We start from the raw sequence: 21,671 nt of genomic DNA, 5'->3' as shown, positions 1-21,671 counted from the left end.
GCAACGCGCGAACTTATTAATAGATACGCATTAGTGCGCGTCCTCATGACACGATCTGACCAATGGGGTCAAGCCTTTCATACCGTATGCAACTCGGTATTTAAGTGCGACTCTAAGTCATACTTAAATCTTTGTGAAGCACCCCCCAGGTCTCATTAATTAATTAATTCAGAATATGTCGCTCTTTTTTGTGCATGTTCTTTTTTTAAACTATGAAAACAAATATAAATATTATTGATTGTTGCCAATTTCTGGAGGAAAAGTAAATAAATCTTGATGTAAATGTGTATAGTGTACATGTATCTGCATGGTTTAAAATTGTTAGTTTTGCGACAGCACAGTGTTATAAAGGTACAATTATTTGCCTTGTGTTTTATCATTAATGATCATTCTTTTCCGCTCTCTCTCCTGCTACAGGAATGAAAAGGTGAGACGGTCTCACTGTGTCATATGACCCTAATCTATTTTCTGCTGTCCGTCTCAAGAGATCAAAGACATTCCATGCCCAGCACCTGACTGGCAGTGTTATCATGACATCATCCTGACTTCCCTATCAGCCAGCATCAGTTTCTTGGGCTGTGACTTGGATTCAAACTTCCAGGACGTGGAGTGGCCAGGGGTGGGAGAGCCACTCATCATTGAGACCATCCCATTATTGATATCCCCTACTTAGACCGCATCATCTACCTATTAAACTCCCAGGACGTTAGGGGTGGGAGAGGTAGTGGCAGGGTGCACTGATACCATCAGGGAAATCGTCCGCTGCGTGACATCCTTTGACAGTTTCAAAGACTATTTTAGAAGCAAGGAGTAAGTGGATTGACTAGAATATCACTGTAAAAGTATACTGGTAATGCGACCAGCTTGTTGTTGAAAGCTGAGTTATTGGTGGAAAGAAGGTGTCAAGACCACACCACTCTTCGATTGAGCCACAACCATTGGAATCCTTAGAGATCTGGGTGAGCAAATAGCAGACTGGGAGAATCTATGGTAAGCACATGAATAAATGTATGAGCTTTTAGATTAATGGCAGCATTAGGACTTGGAGGATTTGTTTTTTAATTGATGTGGGAGTGAAGAAGATGATGTCGTTTCCATAGCAACTGATGGAAGCAGCATACTTGTGTCTCTGTGTGGTTATGATGGATAATAGAAGAAGGAACTGCGTCAATAGCTGAAGAGACGTGCTGGGTCTTGTGACCTCTCCTCTTCAGAGTTGAAGCATAAACGTGACTTGAAATTGCTAGTAGGGAAGGGATTGGCCTGTTTTTATGAAGATTACAACTTTATAGGTCATTATTTCTCTCCCTCTCTCTCCTTATTTGTCACTCTACCACACACACACACACACACATACAATCTCTCTATAGCCATTAGCAAGCAAAAAGCTTTTTTACCAAGTTACGTTTTCCATTTTCATATTGGAGAAACCTGTTATCATTTTTGAACAGTTTAATTTATGTCACTGTAATTCAGCCTATGGATTGATCTTGAAATATCCTTCAGTTGAAATATGATGATAAGCATATACTCATCATAAAGGATCTCTTTAAAATCAGATCCTGGCACATACAATTGTGCTGAAAAGTTAGTGAACCCCACTGCAAAATGCACTCCTTCAGAATGCGGACTGTTGAATGCAGACAATGTTTGATGGGACTAGAGAATCAAGCATTATTAAATGTAATATTTCATCACCTTACTTCACAGATTAATATCTAAAACATGGCAGAAAATGAACACTTTCATTTTCTTGTGGGGTTCACTTTTTTTAGTACCATTACATACATGTACTCTACTCCCTGAGGCGGTATGTCTGCAGCACAATTATGTTGATACAAATATACTTTTTAAAATGCACTGGTTTATCTTTATTTTTTCAATATTTTTTTAAAAAGGGAATTGAACATGATAAACTGTCTATTGAAATATACCTTCCTCTTTTCAAGTTTAAGATTGATCTATTCTTTTGAATTACCCGGTAATATTGATAGTAATTAATTTGATAATGAGTTGTTAAAGTGATTTGCAGTGAAATTCCTGAAAATTTGATAAAAAACACATCAAGAAATAAAGCGATTAGATTTCTGTTTATTTCTTTCCATTTGATAGGTACATGAAGCTTCAGAATTCATTCTAATCTGTTAGAAAACTAGTGTTACCATAGCAACAAAGATGACAAATTTAGCATCAGATGCGAGCCAGATGTTAGCTGCTGCTCTTGAACAGATGGATGATATCATAGCAGGTAAGATGTGATTTTTTATTGAACCATTTGTTGTCATAGCTTTCTTAAAATTTTGTCACTAATCGTATTTGCAGCAGTTTAACTTGTTTTCTTCCTTTATACAACTTATAATAAAGTTAGATGAATATAGGAATTAGGAACTTTATTTCAGTAACAGAAAATAGACCTTAGTTATTTTTTTAATAACAATTTAACCCCCATTTTCAAACAAGCAGTTTTGTATTATTGTCAGTGAGGGGAAATTAAAAAAAGAGAATTCTCCAAACTTGTTGAGAATTCACATTTCTCGTACTTACCTGCAAATCCATGGAATTTAGAATAATGAATGAAGACAGAATGAATGAATGAATGAATGTTTGTTCATGTGAATATTGAGAAAGAAATTTAATAAAAAGATTAAATTAAAGTGTAAATAAATGACCAAATCACTTGATGGATGGATGGATGAATTGACTTCATGAGTCGATCAACTTTAACTTTTGTAAAACAGATTTAGATAAAGAATCTCCCAAAATATCCAATCTTCTTTTGTGGTAACGCACAATGTCTAATTGTTGTTGGATGAGTAATGGTATCATGGTTGGATTTAAGGATCATTCGTGAGATTCACAGCATTGATTCACATCCTGCCAAACTACAATCACTGGTGCAATGTCAGTCATACCTTAAACCATGTACATTACCAACTCCATCTGGATTCTTGGCCTGTTAATATGCTAATGATGGCAAGGGCTATATGGGGGCGTTTTAAAACAAAGATTTAAGTATGACTTAGAGTCGCACTTTAATGCAGACGCATGGATTAATAATACACAGTAGTGATCTTTCTCTTGGGATAGTCTGACCAATGCAGTCATGCCTTTTTACAGCACGCAACTAAAGCATTTAAGTGTGACTCCAAGTCATACTTAAATCTTTGCGAAACATCCCCAGGTTTCATATGGTACTACATGTAGGTGACCAAAATTATTCCAAAAGCTCAATGATAATTTTTCTTTGCTGTGATTTTTCTGTTTTCACATAAGCTATTTTTGGCAGCAGGGTGTTCTCCTTTATTAGTATGATGAGTGTGGGATTACCCTATGAGCTGGTATAGTAGGGGGATTGTACCAAACCTATGAGGCATGTAGATGTAATTAATAGTCTCCACTGACTCGTTATATTGTCATATTCATCATCTTTTACACATATATTCCTTGATATTTTCTTTTGCATCATATTATCAGGTATGCTAGATAGGGTGTTGAACTATTTTTAGAAAATCACAATTGAAGTTTCCTCTCCTTTGCAATTCATCTCTTTTGATGAATACCATCAATGATCATGTATACATGTTCAGTGTGCATATGTATGAGAGAAGAAAATTATGGGGTACAAAATTTTCAGATAAATTCCGTCTGAATTGCCTAAAATCTTGGAGATTTAAAAGTAAAGTAAAAAGACAACTAAAACTGTACAAGCTCAGTTTGATAATTTTTGTAATGATATAGGCCTACAGTGCAGTAGATTGTTCATGATAGTTTTAGAAATTTAGAGTACAGTATTAATATGTTCAAAGACTCAACAATATTGACATATGTACATCATGTACATGTAGCAGTTTTACTTTTGTTATTCTGCTGTGATATAATCTCATATTTTCAGGAGAATTTCTATGAAATTGATAAAATTCAATACAAAAACTTACTATCATTTATTATGAATGTAAAAAAAAAAACCACAAAGATTGATATCATATCAATCTATCTTTCAGGTTGACTGTCATTACCCTACATTCTAACTATTCATTCTGTTGTATGTTTCCATCAGTCTCTATTAGCTCTTGAAAGCCTTGATCAATCCTACTCAGTATTACAACTTCTTTTTAATAGCCTCAAGTCCACCTCTACATAATAAAATATGATGAATAAAGTTGAGAAATATTGAAGAAACTTAACTCTGAAAATGTTATCAAAAATTGGATTTGGAAAGTTATAACATTTTGTAAATTAAGCTCCGTTTTACAACATTTATATGCACATTGCAGGTGATTTGCAAGTGAGCAAGTCAATGATGTCGCACTCTCATTTTTTTCTTGTTTTATTTGAATATCAAATACTTTGTGCTTTGAAGATGTGTAGATATGATGCCCAATGAAAACAGTTGCAAACAATGACAATTAATGGTGGTTATCAATGTCTTGTTAGGATATTAATTTTATTGAGTGAGTTTGTCAGATCAGTATGAATGAACAGTTGTATTTCTAATAATAGTGCTGATGAAATCTGGGGAGTATTGCATGAAACTAATGGTGATTTTTTACTGGCAATTTGTTATAAGCTACTGAAATCCGTGATTACGATTGGCTTAGAGCAAATTTGTCTGTAAAAATCATTTGACAGGCCTGATGAAAACAGGTCTATTTTGATGTCATGCATGAGAGATAGAGAAAACCCACAGGGCAAAAAAAGAAAGAAAGGGGAATTATAGCAACCTTCTACGGGTTCTAAACTCAGGATTTGACACAATAGGGGACTTGAATGTGGGTATTGCAGTGTAGATTAATACAAATACGGGATAAACTTTTGTCATCACTGCACTCATACAGTGTGTGAGCAATTGTTATGGTATTTGATAGAGAGAACATACTGTACATTGTATGTATTACAATGTACGCTCATGTTGATGCGTTTTAATGCTTTTGAACTAGTTATAGGAACATAGTTTGGAATACAATCTTGGAATGTTTGGTGATTTGTGCTATTTTTTGTGAATCAACCAGGAGACAGATGGAAGTGAGTAATTACTGTCAATACCTGTATTATTGTATGTTGTTTGCCATTGTTATGGAAAACTGATAAATTATCTAAATTTTCTTTTTAGTTCATTAAAATATCTACATGTAGGCGGTAGGCCTACATGTACATGTACATTAGACCTTCTATATAAATTGAAATGAGAGTCTGGAAATTTTCTGTCCCATTTCTAAATTCATTTAAAGTATACATCCAAAGAAAATTCACGATTTGTGATGATTATAGACAAATTATATATGAATGGAAAGGTCTTGTCTTTTTATACACAAATATGTCACTAAAAAGTCTTATTGATGTCGTGGAAATGCAAGAAATGAAATTATTAGAGACCATTCTAAGCCCCCCAGCCGCCCCCAGACCGATGAGTTCACGCAGTGAAAACAGTCGAGAATAATGACGTCACACAATAATCGAGCTCATCATCCCTCTGTGCATAATACACTGAATCACCTTACTGACCTCTTCAATATCTTCCGAATTTACCGTTTTCTTAATGTAATGTGACATCCGAATTCTGTTTTCGACAACTTCAGACTATAAGGGAACCAGAACTGTGTTATTTTGCCCGTTTTTTATTGAATTGTGAACTGGAAAGATCGATTTTGTCCACTCGACAGTCTTCGTTGTGTTGCTCTACTAACTATTGAAAAACTCCAAGCTGCACGGTCCCATTCACTTGCTCCCGATGCATGTTGCAGGCTACGCTGTTTGATCCAGTCAAAAGTCAAGGTAAGCATGTTTGGAAACTGTACTTGTTCTGACGATGCATTCAGGTCAGATGACAGATACAGATCTGATATAAGTTTAGAATCATGCATTTTGGCATAACTACTATTAAAATTAAAAAGTTTTTATTTTAGAAATAATGTTTTTGCACAATTCCACCCAAGGGTTCATTACATGCCGCCACGCACAGAAAAATCAAGCCATAGAAGTCGTGTGTTGTGGACCCAAGAAGTGAGATCCCAGACGCCTCCAGGCTAAGCACGCGCAACCCACTAGTTAGAAATCCACTGCCAAACGCGGTTCGTGGTGCGAGGTTAGTATACTTAATACGTGTGAGTGGCACAATTCCAGCAGATTTTTTCTTCAGATTTCTAAAACTGGTCAGGACTCAGGCAGGCGATTAAATTATTTAGGAGCACTGAGTGGTATGGACCATGGCTGAAAATCTGCTGTTTCAGAGGAATGTTTAAGTTTTTATTATACACAGAATTACACACCATGATGCCGATGTCATGAAGCCAGACAAATTTTCAGCAGTGATTACCCTGATTCCTGGCCAAAATCACTCACATGTATTGCGAGGTTAGTATTAGTATACTACTAGTACGTATTGCGAGGTTAGTATTAGTATACTAACCACGAACCGCGTTTGGCAGTGGATTTCTAACTAGTGGGTCGCGCGTGCTGGGATCTCACTTCTTGGGTCCACGACTTCTATGGCTTGAATTTTCTGTGCGCGGCGGCATGTAATGAACCCTTGGGTGGGCCAAAATTAGAGTCTGGTGTTTCTTTCTGATTAGAGTGTTGCTGCATATATGTATGCGTAATGCCTTCAACAATGAAGATAAATGCAATCTTTGTAATGACACAGAGACTCAGAGAGCACCGTACCTCAAGTGATGTTCGTGTAGTCTCCACTTCACTACTGGAGTACTGCTACAGCCTACACTACGCTACACACCTACCCGGGTAGGTGTGGCGTACATGTGCGGTAGTGTAGCGGTAGTGAAGTGGAGTGGGGCCTACACAAACATCACTTGAGGTAGAGCACCAGTGTTCTGAGTGGAACTTTTCAGGTGTCTAAACCTACTATCATTTGTTGTTGACCGGGAATTACATGCCACCGCACGTCATCAATCATCACGATAATTAAATTCATACTTTGATTTGATTATTTAAACTATTTCTTTTTTTCTCTCTTCTACACACAGATCTGCACAATTGCTGACTCTGGTCTCGGCTTGCTACCTCAATCTGGGAGATTCCATCATGTCCTTTTACTATGATTTGGATATAGCCATTTTTTTCTTCACTCTTTCCAGGACCTACGGTTTGCAAGTTGTAGACTGATAATGATACAAAAGAAAAAAATTCTTTATCAATCTTGGAAACAATTTTGAGCACAGTTTTGGAGAGAACTAAGAAATTTGACTTGGACAGGAATACAGCTTGTCAAAAATAATAACACACAATTTAAAACGAAAGAACAATTTTAATGTTACTAGGGCATTTTGCGAGAAATGTTATACTCAATCACACGTCCCAAATCAAGGGTAAGTCCTTTGATTAAACATGTAGTTGAATTGCGATTGCAACTCGACCTTATTACGCTTGAATTTGAATTTAAGACTTACGCTTGATTTGCAATTGAACATAAGTTTCTTGCAGTGCCCCATAATTATGTTTTGTTATCAGATATTTAACGTGCTGATTTTTCTCGAAAGGTATAATATATTTGTCCTTTTAAACGGTATTTGAATATGGGTACGCCTTTTATTTGTTTTCCACAATATTTATTGCATGTATGAACAGAAGTGAAATATTTATTGTGAAGCACTGTGAATGTTGTGTGATGGTTTATCATTTTTGTTATAAGACTGAAAGCCTGGTGGATGTGAGGAAGTGGCCTGGATGAAAAAAAAGTGAACATATGTGTCCAATTACTGATTTGCATATTCTAAGACAATTTTGTTTCTGGATAAATTTTGCTATGCATTCCCTACATTAAGAGTAAAGGAGAAGTCCACGCAATCAAAAATTCATTTGAATTTAAAGAAAAATAACAAGATATTGCAGGAAATTTCATTAAAAATTTGATTCAAATTTATATAATTACTATTTTAACAGTTCCGTAAATATAACCTATTGTGATCAGATGAAGAGTTTCCTATCGTCAAATCTGCAAAGAATAAAAAACAAAATGCCACAAAAAATAGAAACGAATGTGATGTGAGTGACAACTCTAATTTGCATATCATTGTTTTGTGTATATGACTGTTTTGAGTAAAAACAACAAGGGAAATCACTCTATTCAAATAATTTTTAGTTGATGTGGACTTGACTTTTAACTCTACCCCTCCCATCCCAAATAAGAGTAGAAATAATCTAATCAAGAACTTGAAAATCAAAAGCAGCAATTAAGAAGCAAGATTTGATAAATACAGGTCTGAATAGAATTTCACAAGAAAATAAAAAGAGAAAAAAAAGATGGGTAGGGACGGGGAAGGAATAAAAAAAAAATACCCAGAAAAAAAAAATCCGAGTTTCGAACCAGGGTCCTCGCACATGACAAAACAATGGCCAACGCATTTGGCCACAGACCATCGCCCTAATAGGAAGGCATTTTTAAGATATATGAAAGAAAGTCCGCTCGCCGCTGTTTCCTAATAATGCTTCGGCAATTCAACTGCAATTTCAGTAATTTCGCGATGGATATTGCCGTGTTTTTTTTGTGCTTCCTGACTTTGCTACTTAATGAAATTTCATAATTTTTGTTCAGTCATAAAGAAGAATGTCTATGCTTTATATTGACTATAACATTAATGTGACGCAAGTGTGATTTCTACGTGAAAATATGCTTTGTTTATTCACATATATTTCTTGAAAAAAAATAAAAATTTTAAGCTAAATATCGGTTACCAAAATACGTTAAATGTGCACTTTTTTTCACTGTTCAGTAAATTCAAACTTTTATCTATATAACAAGACCAATCTTAAGAGGAATAAACAATTCTAAGAGCAAAAAACGCTGATTGGAAAGATCGTCTCTAATGGGCTGCTGTCAACTCAGCTGCTCACTGCTCATTGTGTGACGTCACTCAGCTGGAGCTCGCAAGAGGACCGGTGGAAGGCAGAAATATGGCATGAAAATAAATCATTTTTGAGAGCTGATTTCTGCAATCTCTGATCACTATTTTGAAAAGTGAAGTTATATATCTGATTAGTAATACTTCCCCTTTACAATGATGACCACATAAAGTCATTATAAAATACTTTTGATTCTTTGGATGTCTCCTTTAAAACCTTTCACTCTTCTGCATGGTCCATAAAACCTAGCTCAACAAAATCTTTTAAAACCATGTTATTTGAATGTACTGTACAGAATTGATCAATTCCATGCAATACATGGGCATGAAGAATCACTCACACCTGTTATGATACTGGACTCCTTGGCGCTCCCATTTCACTGACTATCTGTTATAAGCTACTGAAAACCGTTGCATCTGATTGGCTGAGAGTAAATTTGTCAGTGAAAATTACTTCAGAGCTCCATCTTACAAAAAGCTACGATTGATCCAATCAATAGTAACTATGGAAATCCATCAGTGTCATTTTTTGTACAGGAAATTTGCAAAATGTCCTTTATAAACAAAGGAGAACACACCAAATTGTCAAGAAATCAATGAATCAATGAATATACTTTATATCTAGAATTATTTTTGAACAAACATGCATTTTAAGATGTTGACTTTGCTGGCTTTCCATAGTTGCGATTGATCAAATCAATAAAAACTCTTTGTAAGACGGGCCCCAGATCTGAAACGCACGTTTTAGAAAAGACTTTCCGTTAAAAAAAAATTAATGAGTGAAACTGAAAATCATTAGTACCAATGAGAATACATATTAAGTGTCATTATGGATGGTCATTACAAGATGAAGTACACTTAATATTTATAGCAATAGACAGTTATCACAACATGTAGTCTACAGGCACAGACCTTCATTGGTTCTTTCTTGTCAAGTCAAGTGCAATTTATAACTTAAAAAAAGTATTTTGTAAATTTTTAAAACACCTCATACATTTGTGTACATCATGTAGACAAGTTGTGAGGTGTTTTAGGAATTTAGGCTACTGTAGCATTTGAGCAAACTCAATGTCTGCACTTGGTCAAACCTTGATCTCTTACTTGGAACATAAAGGCCTAAACTCATTGAAATAATTCTACATTAAGATTTTTTCCTTGATTTTTTTTAAAAATCTCTTCTGGTATTTTCATGAAGTAGATACATGTAGGTACCAGGCTATAAAGGTATGGAGAATGGGTAATTTTACTGTGAAACTGAAAATCATTAGTGCTACATTAACCATCCATTAGCAGTCATAATAACAAACTATACTAAAGGAGAGATTATATACGTGAAAGTTTCAGAAAATATTGATTAAAAAATATGGAAGACAGTTAAACTTCTCCAGAGAGAGAGAGAGAAAGAATAAGAAGGAGGGAGGGTATTCATTTGTGTGGCTCGCCAGTCAAATATTGGAATTTAATTTCTTTTTAAAGCCCGGATGTACTTTTTATGATGGGTGTTGATAATTTTTTTGTGATGGATATTTTATTTTTATCCATCTATTTCTTGTAGGTACCAGGCTACAGGGTATGGACTATGATAATGGACCAGTAGTTACTAATAATCAAGTTAACATCACACATCCAAAAGAAAACGGATCACACGCAGACGTTCCGCGACTCATTTCAGAACTCCGCTTCGCGGCAGAGAGAGCGATAGAGAACGGAGAGGAGAACCTTCTTCATGATCGTGTAGAGGATTCTACCAGGCAGTACATTGTACGTCTACTTGGGGATAAAAAGGTAAGATTTTGACGTTATGTTTGGCTGCAATTCTTCATAACTTTTTATATGGCCTATTCACAAAAAAAAAGTACATTTACATGTACAGTCTATGTTGCAGCTTTGAAAAAGTATCATAGTATTTTTAGGTTTATGACCTGCTCAAGGTATTTGATATGCACATGTATCCACTATCCACTCTCAATTAACAATTCATATTTCAAATAAGTTTCAAAACAACATCATTATTTTCCCCCTTAGAGTTATACAGTCTCGATTCAATGAAAATGAAACTACATGTATGCGTACATTTTTAACGTCATGAAAGTGCTCTTTGAAGGGTTATTGCAGTAAAATATTGTTGATGTAGGCCTACCATGTATACCAGTATGTGCTCAGGGGAGTTCCACAATTATGATTGGTTTCAAAACTATTTTATTAAATTGTTTGTTGTGATTCAGTGCAATTAACTATGAAACAGCAATTATAATCATATCATTTAAAGGGGTTCCATACTCAATACATCGCTGTGCCTTTTTATCAAACAACCAGAAATATATTGTGAATTGTAAGTAAAAATTATGATAGGCATTGAATCTTCAAAATATGAATTCCCAGTGCACTACTTGTGGTGTCAAAAAATATTTTCATCTTGAGCTGTATCTTTAGCCTACACTCTATAACACACTAGAATTATTCTTTTATTATTGATTTCAACCTGTGCTTTTTACATATTCCTTTTTTAAAATATGAAAATGAATAAGAAAAATATTGCCTGTGGTATGCGTGTGCGGTAAACTTTGATTGAGGCTAATTGATTTATTACTAAATACTACAGTGTAGCAGGTTGATCAAGGTATCAAATTCCTCAGAATAATGTTACAAATAATAATTATAAAAAAACTGCAATACTACATGTATGTTGTTTAACGGTGTGAAACACTCATATTTGTGCGTGCAAAATTTTGAAATGCTTAAAATGACCTGAAACGTACTCTAATTGGCCAAAAAGTGATTTTTAGCATTTAAAATTTTTTTCATGACCTCTTCATGATTTTGATGACATGGGTAGTTGACATTTGACCTGTTGTTAATATGATGTGAATATGATTTATTTTTTATATTGAAGATATGATTGATAATGTGATTTTACAAAATGGCGCCTAGATGATGTCACAATGACCTTTTGACCTTGAACAGTACATGGCATAATAGATCCGCATTAAAACTGATCAAAATCTTAAAGGAAATTGATGGAGGAGTTTTTGAGATTTTGTGCTAACAAGAAAAGGGTGGAAATAAATATACAAATAAATAGATAAATAAATAATAAATAAAAGAAAAAATTTGTACAAAATTAATAGTTGATCTGTCAAACCTAATTATTAATAATTTGAGGTTAGAAACATGTTTTGAGTTCTTGTAATGCATTATGCTCTTTACAAGGTTGACGTCCCAATTAACTACAGTGTTGACATGGCGATGCATGCGTTCAGGAATGATGGGAAAGCAATGCATTGGTGAGGGAAACATGTTTCCTTTACTAGGCATCACAATAGATGAATAACAATAGAATGAAAGTAATGGCTGATATAGGAGTCAAGGCAACGTTCACACATCATCATACATAATATTATTCTTAAACCAAAAAGAATGCCATATTGTGTTTTTTCCAGTAGATTAACACTTCCTTCTTTTAGTTACATTTCTTATTTAGATTTCTCACTGCCATGATAGAGCTTAAAATTAGGCTTTAACAATTCAATTTTTTAATTAAAAAAATATATATGATGCACACTGCATACTTACATAACATACAGTGTATCTAAATAAACCTCACATGCATTGTATATTTACCTACATGTAGGTGTTTTATTTATAGTTCATGTGTTATTTTCAGTTTAATTCAATTCATTAATTTCAATATTCAAATCGAACAATATAAAAAACATGATAAATAATACAAACAAGAGTTGATTGAAAAATGACAAAATACAAAAAATAGCAATATCAAAAGCTTAAAACATTACAAAGATCCACCAAAGAAAACAAAACATATATGTACCTGAATATGGAGGAATTGCCAAAAACCAAAGACGCTTATCAAGGGCAATCCCAGAATAAGATTAAAACATACATTGTATATTAAACATGAGAGATGTATAGAGAGTGCGATACAGACAGACAGGTAGAGAGTTTAAGAGTTGGGGATTGGTAAGAAAAGAGAGAGAGAGAAGATGAGAATAGAAAATTAGTATGGAAAGAAGAGAAGAAGGAAAAACATTCTATGCTATGTTTTTATACCACGCAGAATATAATTCTCTTAAAAGTTTATGAATATCCTGTACAAACCAATAAATAAAACACATTGGCCCGTATTCTGATAGCGTGGTTTAACTTAACCCTGGTCTAAGTGTGGTAATAAACTGCCATATTTAAACCTAGGTTTAAGTTTCGTATTCCGATAGCAAGGTTTAAGTTAACCCTGGTCTAAGTGTGGTAATAAATCCTCAAAAAGTTAAACTCGTGCAGGGGGTAGTTTAAGCCTGGTTTAAATCCAACAAATCATGGCCAACAATTTTTTTAGAATTTATGCCTATATTGCATTACAAGCTACTTTCTCAGTTTTTAACCGATTTTCATGAAATTTGGAACACACATTGTTCTCAAGGTAAGGAGGTGTAAGAAGTTTTTTTTCCTTTTTTGGAGATTGTGTTGCCATGGTAACAGTATATTATGGCCAAAATTTTGCCGTTTAAAATACTTTCATCAGTTTTCTACCAATTCTCAAGAAAGTTGGCTCACACATTGATTTTGAGGTAAAGATGTGCAAGACACATTTTTTAATGTGTCGGAAATTGTGTTGCCATGGTAACGGTATATTATGGCAAAAGCTATGTATAAATCTTGCTGTTCCAACTACTTCCTCAGTTTTTAACCAATTCTCATGAAATTTGGCACATACATTAGTCTTATTGTGAAGATGTGCAAAACGTATTCTATGCCTAAAGTATATAATTGCGTTGCCATGGTAACAACATATTAAATATCGAAAATTAGGTGAAAAACTTGTGGTTTTTATTACTTTAGAATTTTTAAACCATTTCTCATGATATTTGGCACAGACTTTAGTCTTTAGGTGAAAATTTGCATGACACATTTTTACATATGTCAGAAATTGTGTTGCCATGGTAACATGGTAACGGTATATTATGGCAAAAGTTATGTAAAAATCTTGCAATTCCAACTACTTCCCCAATTTTAACCAATTCTCATGAAATGTGGCACAAACATTAGTCTTGATGTGAAGATGTGCAAAATATATTTATGACTTTATAAAAAAATCATGTTGCCATGGTAACAAATTAAATATCAAAGTTAGATGAAAATTTAGTGATTTGACCTATTTTATCAGTTTCCAAGTGGTCAATTCTATAAAAAAAATTGGCACATACATTTATGTTGAGGTGAAGATGTCTAAGATATATTTTTGTCTGTATCAGAAATCGTGTTGCCATGGTAACAGCATATTAAATAACAAAAATAAGGTGAAAATTTGGTAGTTCGAACTCCTTCATCTTTTTTTAACAAATGCTCATAAACTTTGGCACACTAATTAGTTTTGAATTGAAGATGTGCAAGACATATTTTTGTATGTATCAGAAATCGTGTTGCCATGGTAACAACATATTACATAATGAATTAGGTGAAAATCTGAACTCCTTCATTAGTTTTCAACCAGTTCTTATAAAAGTTGGCTCACACATTGGTTTTGAGGTATAGTTCTGCAAGACATATATTTGTATAAATGTGTTGGAAACTGTGTTGCCATGGTGACAGCATATTAAATCAATAAATGTGTAAGCACATCTAATGGATTGAACTACTTCTTCATTTTATGACATAGGCCTATGCTCATGAAATTTAGAACACTAGGTTTTGACTTATTGAGGTAAAATAATCTGCAAGGCACATTTTCTCATTCATCAAAATATGTGTTTGTATGGTAACTACACACACCAAAATAAGATTAAGATTAAGACAATGCTAAGACTAAGTACTGTTGTTTGGCTACAAAGAGAACTACATAGTACATGTAGCTGTAGGCTTAGTACTAGTTTTAAGGGGGTGCTAGACCTCTAGACCTCGAACTACAGTCCATAGCTTTAGATCTAGGCCTAGATCTAGATCCTTTAGATCTAGTAATAGAAATAATCCAACAGATCTGTAGCCTACTTCCTTTAGAGGCCTAAAGTTAGATGAGTAGATCTAATGTAGACTAGCCTACATTTACTTTTTTTTTTTAGAATCTACATTGAGCATGTTGAGAGTCTACAAACCTCTAGATTTAGACCTATTACATGTAGACCTAGATTGATATAGATCTAGTTCTAGGTCTAGATAGGGTCTAACTTTTAGTCTAAGTTATTTAGTCTACTAGATCTAGGCCAGCGTTAGACATTCTAGATCATACATACAGTAGACTAGATCAGCCAGTCCTAATGTTAGGGCTACCGGCTAGGCTAGAAATAGAATCTAGAAAGAATAGATAGCACAGACAAACGTTAGGCCAAGATCTAAATTCTTACATAAATCTAGGCCAGGCCTAGCCCTAGTCTAGTCAAGAATGAGCTGTTGGTCTAGGTTTAGGCCTGTTTTCTAGTCCTGGATCTGGAAACCTAAACGAGTCCCAAAAAATGTTTAAAATTAAATAAAAAAACTCTTCAAAGAAACAGACATGGACCTAAAACCGGAGTAGAGAGATGTCTAGGACTAATTCTAAATTTAGCCAGGCCTAGTTACTTGGCAAGCAATGCAGCGATAGTTGGATCTAACACTGTAAAATAGACAGGAATAACCGTTGTTTCTGGGGATTTATTTTAAAAATTCTGATATTTTACTGTCGTATCACATTGCCTTGGTGAGAGAGGCCAACATAGACTGTCATAGACATAGTTCAGCGAGCAACCAATACAGAGACTGTTCAAAGCTTTTTGTCTAAGTAAGAGTATCAGATCTATCCACTAGATCTAAGGTAAGAATAATCTATACTATAGTATAGCCTATAGGCCTATCTAGTATGATCCCTGTCCCAGTCCCAGACCCGGTCCCAGAGACTGTTCAAAGCTTTTTGTCTAAGACAAATCAGATCTATTCGTATTCCACTAACTTTGTTAGATCTAAGGTTAGAATAATAATCTATATCTATCCCTGTCCCTAAGCTAAGCCAGCCTAAATCCTGAATGTTGTTCTAGGCCTAGACCAATATGTATCTTCAGTCTCGGTTGCTCCACTAACTCACTAAGTTAGACTACGTTACGTATCGTAGACACGTTTTGCTTCAGGAAAGTAAAAGTAAAACAGTCAAAACAATGTTCAATTCTCCTCCAAAGGACCAAACAATTGGGCCTAGGCTAGATCTAACTATAGGCCTAATGTTAGACCCAAGACTACTCTCAAAAGTTTTAAAAAATTCCCTTACTTAAAGTTAGAATAAAGACGTCGACCTCTTAACTTATTGTTTTAGATCTAGGACTAGAGTCTAGACTCTAGTCTAGACTAGAGTATGGTTGAGGGGAATCTATTCAATTTAGATTTTGACAAACATGAAAAGCAATGAATGGGACTGATACACAAAAAACTGTGCAAGTCACTCGGTTTGGGGTTGAAATGTTTTAGTAATTAACAAAAATAAAGAAAAACTTAATGAAAATTTCTTACCATATATGGGTGATGAATGATTTTCTTTCACTACAATAGTTGTAATTAGTTTCCATAAAATCCAAATTTTTAAGAAAAAACAACTTTAGTAACATTTTTTCAACTTTGTTGCAATCATCCCTGCAGCAGTAATTTACCAAAAAGGTGCTAGTCTTGGTTAAAAGAGGGTTATTATTTCCAAAAATAATTTTAAACCCGGGTTTAACCCAGGTTTAGTTAAACCCGGCTATCGGAATACCAAAATAATTAAACTACACTTAGACCAGAGGTGAGGTTTAGAGGAGGTTTAGTTAAACCAGGGTTAACTTTAGACTAGGGTTAAATTAAACCTGCTATCAGAATACAGGCCATTGTCTTTTATTGCCCCCATTTAACAAACAACATTCTACAATAACATCACATCGAAATGTTTTATCTTTATCACCCCCATTCACCCTGCGATTAAGGTGTGTACATGGAACTCACATTGTAAGGATATTATCATAAACATATTTGAACATTTCTTAAATGGTATTTACCCTCTTGTGTTCAACAAATACTGTTGGCAAATATTAATATTATGAAGTAATCAGCACCCCAGTAATGTCAATAATACGAGACAGTCTCTTTGTAGCAAATTGGTTTGTGTTTACATTAAACAATGACATTTGTATAGAATGAAAATTGCTTTCATAAAACAGCAATTGTTGAAAGCTTTTATTATTAAGTAGATCTTCACCTTGGATTTCATTTCAGTTCTGAGATTTTCCTCTTAAAATTTACATGAACATGATGTCTTTTATAACTGTGGATAGTTAATGACAAGTGACAACGGGGGAAAAAATGTTGAAGGGGGGCGGGGGAGTTTATCTGGACTGAATGAGGGAGGGATGGAAAGAATGGAGAGATAGAAAGAGAAGGAATTATAAATAAAAGGGGACAGAGGGAAGGGCGCATGTTATGGATGGAAAGATTAGGAAGAATCAGAGGAAAGAAGGGAAGAAGAGGAGATAGAGGGAGCAGGAAGAGGAAACCAAAGGAGGGAGGAAGGTGCTCAGGGATAATGGAAGGGAGAGATTAAGGCAGATTGGAGGATGAGGGAATTATCAGCAAGTTGGAAGGAGAGGAATATGATATGATGGAAAGCTGGTAGCCAGGCATGCTGGAGACAGAAGGAGCACAGAAGAAATTCTTAAAGGGGTAGGGGGAGAATGTGAAGATGAAAGAAAGGTAATGTAGACTTACCATTCATTCTGGATATCTAAAAATATATATTTCACAATTTATATCATTTCCAAACTTATCTTTAAACATTATTTTGTACATGTATTATTCTTGATAATTTTGATGCGCACTCTTATTGAAATGCTGTCCCTCCCCTATGTTGAAACACCTATTAAACAAACTTTGCTATTAAAAGATGGGGAGCTTTGAACTTGAAACAAACTTCATAATCAGAAATTCAGAACAAAAAGGTTATATAATTTGTTGAATGGATCATATTGCATTAAACAAGTATGATTTCAGTTTTCTTGTATTTTTTTTCCTTTTAGATCTGTATCATCCTACCCCCTTTAAAGAATCCTCTTCCTCTTGATTTCCACATCACTCTCTTAATATCCTATCCCATGATAGATTTCTTCGATATGAGCTTGGGTAGGATCAATCAATAGATAAGCCTGTATCCTGCCCATGACCCCTGCCGACTATTGATTCACTTGGAGCTAAATCTACCTACATGTAGAACCAATCAATTCTGACGTCTTTTCTATACCTATTATCTATCTTCTCCTCATACTGTTCTTGCTCATGTTAAAGGGATCCAGAGGACCGTTTCATATCAGGACTTGCAACTGTTGTAACTTCTGTTATAACTTCTGGCAACTACCATGGCAACAGGGCTCAGCAGCCAATCAAAATCAAGGTTACCATGGTAGTTGCCATAATGTCAAAGTGACAACAATTGTTACCTTTAAGAAACAGGCCCCCAGGTCTTGATACACATTTATAGTTTTTTATACGCCCGTCCTAGACGGGACATATTAAGGTACCATGCTCTGTGTCCGTCCGTCTGTTAACTTTTCCTTGTAAACGGGATAACTTTAGTTTGACTGAACTTAGGCTCATATAATTTGGTGTGTATGATACTAGCATGGATCTGAGGCTCATATAATTTGGTGTGTATGATACTAGCATGGATTTGAGGTCAAAAGGTTAAAGGTCACAGTGACATGTTTTCATCTTAACCTTCTGCAGTCCTTGTAAACGTGATAACTTCAGTTTAACTTAACCTAGGCTCATATAATTTGGTGTGTATGATACTAGCATGGATCCCAGGAAGCCTATCGATTTTTTGGACAAAAGGTCAAAGGCCAAGGTCACAGTGACATGTTTTCATCTTACCCTTCTGCAGTCCTTGTAAACGTGATAACTTCAGTTTAACTTAACCTAGGCTCATATAATTTGGTGTGTATGATACTAGCATGGATCCCAGGAAGCCTATTGATTTTGAGGTCAAAAGGTCAAAGGTCAAGGTCACAGTGACATGTTTTCATCTTACCCTTCTGCAGAGCGCGACACTGGTCCAACGGTCCCAGACCAGTAAAAATTGCTGTTGGGTCAGTAACTTTTTCAGAAATAGCCAGATATACTGGTCAGACATGACCAGTAAAAAATATATCAATATAATATAAATGATATTTTCTCTTTAGTAAATAATAAAAATAGCTTTGGCACCTTAAAAAATGGTTTTCCAAAATTGAGAAATGGTTCTCATGAATAATGTTGCGTTTGTGTTGGGGGGGGGGCAATAAAAGACAGCAAAAAAAAACAAGTCTCTATGATTTCCTTTATTTTGGGGACCAGTAAATTTTAGGTTTGGACCAGTAAAAAATTTGAAAACTAGGTATCAACTGGTCCAACGTGAATACATGTAGGTTGGACCAGTAAAAAAAATGTGTTAGTGTGGAGCCCTGCCTTCTACAGTCCTTGTAAATGCAAGGCTTACATAATTTGATGTGCATGATCCTAGCATAGATCCCAGGAATTCTATTGATTTTGAGGTCAGACAGTCAAAGATGAAGTCACCACCTTCCACTTTTCTTGCTTGACCAATAACTCAATTTTCCATGTTGAAGGCGGGCGTATTATGTGCTCGCCTTAGCGACACTCGTGTTTTAAATGTTTACTGTGGCATTTTCCAGAGTTTTGCCAGAATTTCAATACTCTGCAAAAACAAACAAACAATCTCAGTATTTTGACCCAAGACTTATTGTTGATGAAAAGTAATCCACTCTGGAAATAAAAAACAGAACTTTTTAACATTCATATCGCCACGATACCATGGATCGTATCAAGTGATTTGTAAATTAGAGACTATAGAGGAATGGTTATACATGTATATCTGATATCTTCTCCAGCTGGCTTGGTCAGTGATGTGTATCCTCTGATTACCATGGTAACGCATCACTGCTCATTCATAACCAAGGGGCTAATATGACAAGTTATCATGCTATGAACTAATAAGCATGGACCCTACTAGGATCCATGCTATTACACAACCAGCAGTTAGTGATGCTATGGACACGTGGTTATATTATACATGTAACTGAAAAATGAAAGTAGTTGCAGCAAACAATGATTTCATGACAAGATCTAGGGCGTGTAACACAAAGCTTAGCAATGATCGTAGAACATTTTTCTCTGATTGATCCCATTGACTACAATGTACAATCAATCGTACGATTAATCACTGATCTTTGTGTTATAGGACCCTGGTCTATTTACATAAATCTAAGTACTCTGTAAAATCAGGAAACCTATTTAAGCTCAAAATAATGACCACACAGAAGATAACCAACACTTTCACACATGTAGGACAGTGTTGTATTGCTTGGAAAAAAGATCTGATATCTGGCTTGAATGCCACGCTTTTTTTTTATTTCTCAGCAAATAACACAGTTTCTACTACAATCACTTTACTTTCAGATCGTTATCACAATTGGCGTTTATACTAGCCACACTCTAAAAAATATTGGGTAAAAATGCTCCATGTGGGCAATCATGTGTCTAACCAACATGTGACATTTCTTATGGGCAGATCGAGACTATATCATAACTTAGAAAGTATATGGACCTAGTTCATTAAACTTACACATAAAGGTAATCAAGTATTACTTAACATCCAGCCTTAGTTACAGGTCACATGATTAAGGTCAGTTAGGGTCAACAAACTTTGGCCATGTTGGGGTTATTTGAAGAATTGTCATCATAACTTTGAAATATTATGGATCGAGTTCATGAAACTTGGACATACATTGTAAAGAGCAATCAGGTGTCCTTAAACATCCTGTGCCAGTTTCAGGTCACATGACCAAGGTCAAAGGACATTGAGGGTCATCAAACTTTGGTAATATTGGGGATATTTGTGGAATTGTCATCATAACTTTAAAAGTTTATGGATCGAGTTAATGAAACTTGGACATAAGAGCAGCAGTGTATCCCTGAATACCCTGTGCTATTCAGGAACATGGCCAAGATCAAAGGTCATTTAAAGAAAAATAAACTCTGGCCGTATTGGGAGTATGCATTGAATTGGCATCATTACTTTATAGAAAGTTTATGGATCTAGCTCATGAAACGACATAAGGGTAATAAAGTATGAATGATTGTTTTGCACATGTCTTAGGTCACATGATCATGGTCAATGGTCATTTTGGGTCAATGGACATATTTTATTATCATATTAGTGTTTTCTTCTGTGAATAATTATTCATTAGCTGTTTTTCAAAGGCAGCACTGCTGCTATATCGAATTGTATAATGCAGGCGAGACTGCCAGAGGCATTCCACTTGTTTTCTATCCAGTTTAATAAAAATTTTGCCCATTCTAAAGTAATTGCTGCTTATTTTTTATCTTACTGGACAATATGCTTCCCGCATTGGGTAAAATACTGCCCCACATTGGTTGGACACATAATTACCCTCGTGCTGGTTAAAACTTTACCCAATATGTTTTACAGTGCAGCACGCCCTTTATGCACAGCCTTCAACTATGATATCAGATTTCATTTTATTTGTTTGATATGAAAAGAGTGATACATGATTATTACATCTATAGACGATATTTCATGTGACGACTATTAAACACATATCAAGGTCTTGTATCATAATATTGAAGCTTGAATTTTCGTTGAACTATTAGAAGATACATACAAAAAATAAAGAGAGGCATTTATGATAATAATAATATACAGTTCTTGTATAGCGCATATCACATTATGAATAATGTCTCTATGCGCTTCCAAAGGACTTGGATATTATTACCCCAGCTGTAGGTTGGCAGTATAGAATG

General features: G+C 34.9%; 1 protein-coding gene across 1 annotated transcript; it reads left to right on the top strand.

Annotated features, from left to right (window-relative positions):
• The first annotated feature begins 414 nt into the window (after positions 1 to 414).
• Positions 415 to 11,915, top strand: LOC129268917 (liprin-beta-2-like). Its single transcript, XM_064115335.1, has 3 exons — positions 415 to 990; positions 2,113 to 2,248; positions 10,411 to 11,915. The coding sequence occupies exons 2-3, from the start codon at positions 2,176 to 2,178 to the stop codon at positions 10,650 to 10,652; spliced, it is 315 nt and encodes a 104-aa protein (XP_063971405.1). The 5' UTR covers positions 415 to 990; positions 2,113 to 2,175; the 3' UTR covers positions 10,653 to 11,915.
• The last annotated feature ends 9,756 nt before the right edge of the window (positions 11,916 to 21,671 follow it).

Source organism: Lytechinus pictus, unplaced genomic scaffold (genome assembly GCF_037042905.1).
Source record: "Lytechinus pictus isolate F3 Inbred unplaced genomic scaffold, Lp3.0 scaffold_27, whole genome shotgun sequence".
NCBI classification, from domain to species: Eukaryota; Metazoa; Echinodermata; class Echinoidea; order Temnopleuroida; family Toxopneustidae; genus Lytechinus; species Lytechinus pictus.
This window is presented reverse-complemented; position numbering and strand designations above follow the sequence as displayed.

Excerpts from the sequence above, each read along its gene's own strand:
- LOC129268917 (XM_064115335.1), top strand. The coding sequence starts at position 2,176 with ATGACAAATTTAGCATCAGATGCGAGCCAGATGTTAGCTGCTGCTCTT. Across the intron at positions 2,249-10,410 it reads GATGGATGATATCATAGCAG|GTACCAGGCTACAGGGTATG; the intron begins GTAAGATGTGAT and ends TATTTCTTGTAG.